The sequence below is a fragment of the Electrona antarctica genome (genome assembly GCF_951216825.1).
Source record: "Electrona antarctica genome assembly, chromosome: 13".
In the NCBI taxonomy this organism is placed as follows: Eukaryota; Metazoa; Chordata; class Actinopteri; order Myctophiformes; family Myctophidae; genus Electrona; species Electrona antarctica.
This window is the reverse complement of record NC_136794.1, coordinates 35588851-35596487: the sequence shown is the minus strand read 5'-3', so window position 1 is coordinate 35596487 and position 7637 is coordinate 35588851. Positions and strand designations below refer to the sequence as shown.

Sequence of the window (7637 nt, the reverse complement as noted above, 5' to 3'; positions counted from 1 at the left end):
TCAGGCTACACATATTTATTAGTATGATGAAACGGTGTGAAATGATATCCAACTAGGCCCATGCCTGTTGGGAACGATATGCCCGTAGGGAACGACGTGCGTTGCCCATGGGTACCCATACCAGTACAACGTTCATTATCATAGTACTTGGAGCTGCTATGATGTCATAACCTATCGCTTCCCCTCCACCTCTAATGACAACGGTTGTTTGTCCTACACGTGATGTCAAGACGAGAGATTTGGTCATCCTATTTATATGGGGTTGTTGCCTTTAGACACTGACTTTAATGTCAAGAGATATCGGAGAGACGGAGTTCCAGATGGTTATATTGCGTATCGTGGCCACCGTGGCCGTCGGGCTCTGCGGCACTCTGTTCGCCGGCTACTGCGTCCACTTTGACAGAAAGAGACGGAGCGACCCTGACTTCAAGATGAGGCTGCGAGAACGCAGGAGAAAGCAGGCTGCCAAAGAGGCGGCCGAGTTATCCAACATCCCCGATCTGTCGGACGCCACGGCCGTGCAGAATTTCTACCTGGAGGAGCTCCAACGGGGAGAAGAGCTCCTGACTCAGGGAGACTACGAGAAGGGAGTGGACCACGTGGCCAACGCCATCGCCGTGTACCCGCACCCGCAGCCGCAGCTGCTGAAGGTTTTAGAGCAGGCGTTGCCCCAACCCGTCTTCCAGCGTCTCCTCAACAAACTGCCAGACGTCAGCCAACACATCACCGACGCTCAGAGCAGAAAGCAGGAGGTAGTGGCAGCGGCGGCAGCGGTGGCAGCGGCCCGCGTCGAGATGCCAGAGTTATCGAAACCTCTCGATCTGAAGGACGCCAAGGCCATGCAGAGGGTCTTGCATGAGAAAAGAGCTCGATTAAACCTGAGGGGCTAGCGCCCCTCAAAAAGTGAGGGGCACCCACTGTGGCTGCCACATGATGATTTGTACTGTATGTATTTGACGTACCGGTATTACAATGTTTTGTTCTTGCTTACGGTAAATCGCTCTGGATTAAGACCATCTGCTAAATGCTTAAATTGTAAATTGATGTCAATTTGCTTAATGCAAACTATAGCCACATGATGTCACGAGTGGGGCCCTGTTTTTTTGGGGCATCATAGACGTGGTTGCCACATAATGCCATTTCTGAAAGGCAGACTTTGGAGTGGCTAGTGCCCCCTCACAAATAAAAATCACACCCTTGTGAAGTGAGGCATGCCACATGATGTAATTCGTATATACAGCTTTTCGTCCCGTCACGTCTCTCATATGCCATTGACAATGAAAGGAGAATGTACGTCATGTGTGTCTGAAATATGAAGTTTAAAGGAAAGTTTACGTCATATGTAGACGAGCAAATCGGCTAACCAATCCCATAAATTCAGTTGTCATCTTACATGATCATGGTGAAAGATTTTTTTTTTGAGTGGTGTAAACCACTCCTACGACTGGCTTTGTTAGTTTACGTGTCTGTCTGTCTGTCTGTCTGTCTGTGCTCAAAAAATGAGCACGGTTGCTATGGTCACCCAGTTCACACGGGTGTGATTTCATTACGTCAGACCACAGCTGATCAGTCTATATAAGAACTTACACCACTCAGTTCACACGGGCGTGATTTTTTAAACATTGTATCATCATAATCAACATAAGTTGACAAATGAATTCATGAAGAAGTATATTCTTTTTTATTGGATGATGTACGACGACGCAAGCACCCCTTAAGTGATTTTTGTCCCCCAAACATTAATTAAAGTCTATAGTTTTGGCCACATGACTTTCTGAAAACCAGATGTTGAAAATGAATCACACTCGTGAGGGGCGCTCTCATCATCATACATCATCAGATTCCGTGTTCAGCCAATCAAATCATCACATTCCGTGGTACACACAAAGCTGGGCATATAGGAGGGGCTAGTTCCGCTCAAAAAATAAGTATAATGTTGAAATACAGAAAAACAAAGTCATTAGTGGTACACATTTCACTGTGTTTCATAACCCTCTGTTTTCATATCATTCAATCCCAGATCGTCGTTCTGCTCAAAGGTGCGGGTGTATTTCTCGATCTTCATCTCAGGGTCCGGCTCTGGGGCATGGTCGTTCTGGATGTAACTGTTACCGGCCGGGTCGTCGAGAACTAAATGGATATCCATTTCTCCGGCAATGATCTTGTCAATCTTCTCGCCGAAGAGCTTCAGCCTATCCACTCTGTCCTCAGAGCTGCTGTCACCACAGAGAAATGGGTTTTCGGAAACAATCAGATCCTTGATGTTCACGAGCAGTCCTTCCAGGGTGGTGAATTTTCCCGCCAGAGCCGCCATGCCCAACTCGAACTCCAGCTCAGGGATGAGTACACAACACGTCTCAGACTTCAGCAGGTCTCTGGACATGTCTGAAGGGCCAGTGAGGTGCAGGGTGATCCGTGTGCCCAGGGCCTCCGTGGCTCCGCCGGACTTCACCTCATTGGTCCTGTATCCACATTCATCGCAGACGGTGGCCATGATGATGACCTCTTTGAAGTGGGGGATCTGTACAAGCTTCATGTTGGTGGAAGCGGGCGCTTTGCATTCTGGACAGTTTGTGTTGAACGTCTGAACCTCGTCATTGCACATGCCGTCCGGGTCGCTGCCAGTCAGCTGCTCTTCCAGCTCATCTCCAGCTTTGATCCCCAGCTGCATGTCCTGCTGCACGGTCCGCTTAAACCGGGTGACAGTGAGAGCTTCGTCCTTGTGGGGGGCCACTGGACTCTCCACAAAACTGTTCCCAGATGGATCCTCGATGATCAACGTGAATTCTTCCTCCACCTCTTTCAACATTTTCAATTTCAGGATGAACTCGTCTATTTTCTGGGCGACTTCGGGGGCCGTGGCCCTCCTTGCAGGCTGATCCCGCTCCAGGCCGACCACCGCTCGGTCCAGGAGGCCCTCGACGGTCGACAGGGAGCCTTTCTGTGTGAACGCGGGGATTTCTAACTCAACTTCGGGTATTCTGGCAGTCGCGCTATCGGCCTTCACCACCTCTCGGTTCAAATCCTGCTTCGACTGCACTTTCAGGGTGTAGCAAATACCGCTGTCCTGTATCCGCCCCGCTGACTGGACCTCCGCGTTGGACTCGTTGCAGTTGGGACAGCTGAAGGAGCTGATAACGACTTCTCTGAAGAAGGGGATTCTGGTGAGCAGCAGACGGGTGACACCGTTCTCGTAACAGCTCATACACAGACTCTCCATCTCGGTAGGATGCGAGTCTTCGCCGTCCGCGCTGATATCCTTAAATACATCCCTGCACCTCACGGTGTCCTCTGTTACCACAGACATTTTAACTTCTCTCCTCAAAAATATCCCAGCTCAAACTGCGTTTGAAAGCGATGTCTGTTTTCGCTCTGAGATAATTATCTAGAACAATCTGGTAATAGACAATCGCCTTCCAAAGACGCTGCTTGACTGACAACTACTTCCGGATATACTTTGTAGCCTTGATATACTTCTTCCGTGACAAGAAGAGAGGAGAGGAGGGTTACAGCACAAACACTCAATTATTCCTTTCCTACTTCAAAAAAGCTGAAGACTGAATATGGTATGCTGAATTCCATTTGATGAGATCATATAATATAAATATCTGTATGGAATCTCTATCTGTCTTGCTCTTGCCCAAATATGGACATGATGTCATAGTTCTGACAGCATAGATGATGCTGGACTGCACCGGCCTCCAAGTACAGTGATAACAGGTAGCCTATACCGCACTTGTCATTCAACTACGCAGCTCAGGTGTGTGTGAGTGAGTGCGTGCGTGCGTGCGTGCATGCGTGCGTGTGTGCGTGCGTGAGATGAGCAGATGGAGTAGGGAGTCTCTGAACTATACTTCCAAACAAAATCAACTAACACACAGTGTTAACCACAATATAAACATAAATCTCCGTGTTTGAGCACAAAATGTCAAAATGCATTTTGTGCATTTTGACAACCCACAACTTTTCTACACTATGAACACACACACTCACACACTCACGCACTCACACACGCGCGCACACACACACACACACACACACACACCCTCACAATACACACACACACACACACACACACACACACACACACACACACACACACACACACACACACACACACACACACACACACAGATTCTACAGTTGTGCCCCCCCTGCCTAATCTACCGTAGTTGAATACCCCTGGTCTAGAAAACAAACAAACAAAAACAGACAAATTATACAGAGGTATCACTTTGCAGGGTGCCTCCTATAGTTGCCATCTTGGGGGAGAGGACAAAATTGCACCTTTTTTCGGCGGGGAATTCTGATTCCTGCATGATAACACTTACGTGATAGGTATTCAGGTATCATTTAAAAGTCATAATGTGGGTCTATTTACCTTGTGATTCCGATTTGTTTTCAAACGTATCTACTCTAATATTTTTTCAAGTTTCTGCAGGGCAATAAGAACAAAATCTATTGCCTAAACTTGCTGTGTAATTCAGCTGACAAAGCTTTTCCACCATATCTCATATGCGTATAGCAAAGAGATGGGTTGTGGTGTGTGAAATCACAAAATAGTTATTTAAGTATTTTTGGAAAGTTGTTTCAGCATCATTATCTGTGAGAAACAACTGCTGCATTTTAGGATAAAGATTTTTGTAGTTAATTAAATGTAATATAACGGTAAACTGTTGCTGTCAGGCAGAAACCTTGTTTTTCCATATCAAGTTTTTGTTTTTTATTTTATTTATGTATTTATTTTCTGAAATGAATATCCGCCTAGTCGTGCAAGAGTGTGGCACAAAATACTATAGCACAAATAGCCGATCTACAAGCTTGTAGATAAATAATAATAATAGCTTGAATTTATATAGCGCCTTTCATGAACCCAAGGACGCTTTTCAAAAATGTACCAACAACAATCAACAATTATATGCCATAAGCCTAAGAGAATAAGTATCTTTTCAAGGCAGCCTTAAAAGAGTCCAGTGTTGGAGCATGGCGAATCTCTATTGGGAGAGAGTTCCACAGGGTGGGGGCTGCCACTGAGAGTAGACTGCATGCCTTGGGGACAGAGAGGAGGAGATCAGCTATTTTTGAAAGATTTTGAAAGTGAATACAGTTAATACACCCATTTTCATAATATATATCTTCATAATTTGTCTTCACTAATGCTCATTGTAATAATATGGTACCATTTGTCTACTCACGCAGTGTCTCAGAGGAGGGCTGTGGAGAGTTCAGAAACCCGCCTACCAGTGACATCATCGACATGGAATCCAAGCTAATAGAATCTGCAGGCTTTTGGACATACATGCAAGTTTTGGACATACATTACAAGGTGTCGACTCAATAGTAACGATACAGTATATGTTTGACTCATTATTTATTATTCCTATTTTCCATCGTGATTGCTGAAACATTTCTTTGCAGGTGACCTCCATTTTCAAGTTGTAACCCATCACTTAATAATTACACTATGTGTTATTAATAGATGTATTGAATGTGAAGAGGAGTCAACTATACAATGGAGAACCTGTGTGGGATTATAAGTGTTAAAGTACTAGTGAACTACTAGGTTACGGTATCAGCAAGACCTCGCTTGGGGAATGGGGAACATATTCAGAGTTAGAAAGACTTCATTTTGAACGATTTGGATAACATTAACACTTCCAAGAATCTGATGACCACTGTATGAATCATGGGAATATCATCAGGAACTATTAAAACTGTAAAGGCCTATTCATATACTCTGGTTTTAGGTGATAAGATGTACGACATGATGTCATGCCACAGTGATAAGCGCCTCGCAGCTCATCCGAACATATTTCTCTGTTCTTAATAACCACTGTTTCAGTGATCACCTTATCAAATAAAACTGAACTATGAATAGGCCTTTAACACTAGCATGACTGAGAGGTCATTTTGACCTATTTTGAGGTTGATTATCTTTGCCCAGCAGCCCATGAAGCTTTTAGAAGGTCCCCCTTCCATATCCATCATCATTCCATCATCTCAGATTTTTTTAATTTAAGCAAATGCTACTTCTGTCACATTTTACTTTAGTCATGGGAGTGTTAATGTAATCATGCACTGCTAATATAATACACATATTAACAACATGCTGTATAATGTAACAAACCTGTCAATGTAATATGTTTGCCAGTAATGTAAACTATACTTTGAGTTATAGCTCCTCTTATACCTGGTCGTACGGCTGTGTTGTGCAGCTGAAAGCCCGCAATGCATCAAATCATGTTGCGTTGTGAGCTTTTAGATCTGCCATTTGTGTGTGTGTGTGTGTGTGTGGGGGGGGGGGGGGGGGTGGGGGGGGGAGACAAACGCCTATATGCTCCAGCAAGGTTGTTCATGGTGGATTATTGCGTGAACAGGAATGCTGAAATCCTTTTACACCCCTTATTAAATCATCAATTTATCTGATGAGTTTTGATCAGTTTGTGGCTGAGATCTAAAAACACAATTCAAATTCCATTCCACAGATAATGCGTTCTTGTGCCATATTGTGCTTATCAGAAATAATCTTGAAATCATGTAATTTTCAAAAAGCTAAAGCTAATTAACTAATCTGACACAAAATAATATTGGTGATTGCTTTTCGACAGCAGATAAAAGGTTTTGTATTTTACCTAATTTTCAACTGCTGAGCTGAAGTTGACATGCTGATACTGAAACTTGATCAACTAGGAATTAATTGACTCTGGCACACATGGCAAATTGGAAACAGGTTTTTATTTCATTTTAATTGAAAGGTTTTACTGATGGCGTTTATAGATACAATAGTGCATTCATTTCGAGATCAAACTCGGTTGGGGGATGAGCCGAAAGTTTGTTTGCAAATAACGCTTAATTGTGTGTTTTGTGCAAATTAAACAAGACTGCATCAAAGTAAAAAGATAAGAACTGCAAAGAAAATGATGCAACCTTTTTTAAATGGGCTCACTGTTAATTGCTTTACCAATCCCAATATCTGAGGAAAGATCTTAATAGATTTGGACACTGTGGTCAACCATTAAATAACTGTTAGCTCCAATGTTCTACTTAACTAAAAGTAGCATTTCTACATAGAAATATGTGTCTTGTGTAGGCAAGACCCAAGAGCCTTTACTAGGCCGGGTAGGACTACTCCCTCCTCAACACCAAATGTCTTTTCACAACGGGTCGCATCTGCTATTTGGGACAAATGTTTGCCCAGACAGGATGCTAACGATTAAAGTGGCCTAACAACCAGCCACTCCAGTCCCTTTCAGCCAGTAATGAATGGATTATGAGTGTTGTGCACAGACACACACACACACACACACACACACACACACACACACACACACACAGGCCACAATCTAATTGGTTTTATTTCCCAGAATCCCACAGGTGCTCTGGCCCACTTGAGAGATCAAATTCAGAGGAAACCATGACAACATGTATTTGATTTTCTGGTCATTTTTATCAGAATGGAAAATCATTGACGTCCCCCCGAGGTTTCTGCCGTGGATTTTGAGCTCATTCGATGATAGTTTCTTTTTCTGCCTATAATACGTGAAGAGGGAAAAAAAGAGTTTACAGGAAGGGCAGACGCTTTTAAGTACAGAATGTTCAGACGGCAAACGATAAATGCATTTCAAGGAGCGGTAACG

At 43.8% G+C, this 7637-nt stretch overlaps 2 protein-coding genes across 2 annotated transcripts; one reads left to right on the top strand and one right to left on the bottom strand.

Annotated features, from left to right (window-relative positions):
* Positions 1-287: 287 nt before the first annotated feature.
* On the top strand, positions 288-890 carry LOC306934942 (mitochondrial import receptor subunit TOM20 homolog; the record flags this gene model as incomplete). The annotated part of the gene is made up of 1 exon (XM_079517764.1): positions 288-890. The coding sequence occupies one exon, from the start codon at positions 288-290 to the stop codon at positions 888-890; it is 603 nt and encodes a 200-aa protein (XP_079373890.1).
* A 1085-nt stretch (positions 891-1975) lies between these two features.
* LOC306934941 (zinc finger protein ZPR1-like) lies at positions 1976-3340 on the bottom strand (the record flags this gene model as incomplete). Its single annotated transcript, XM_079517763.1, has 1 exon — positions 1976-3340. Exon 1 carries the CDS (start codon positions 3305-3307, stop codon positions 1976-1978), a length of 1332 nt encoding a protein of 443 aa, XP_079373889.1. The 5' UTR covers positions 3308-3340.
* Positions 3341-7637: the final 4297 nt, after the last annotated feature.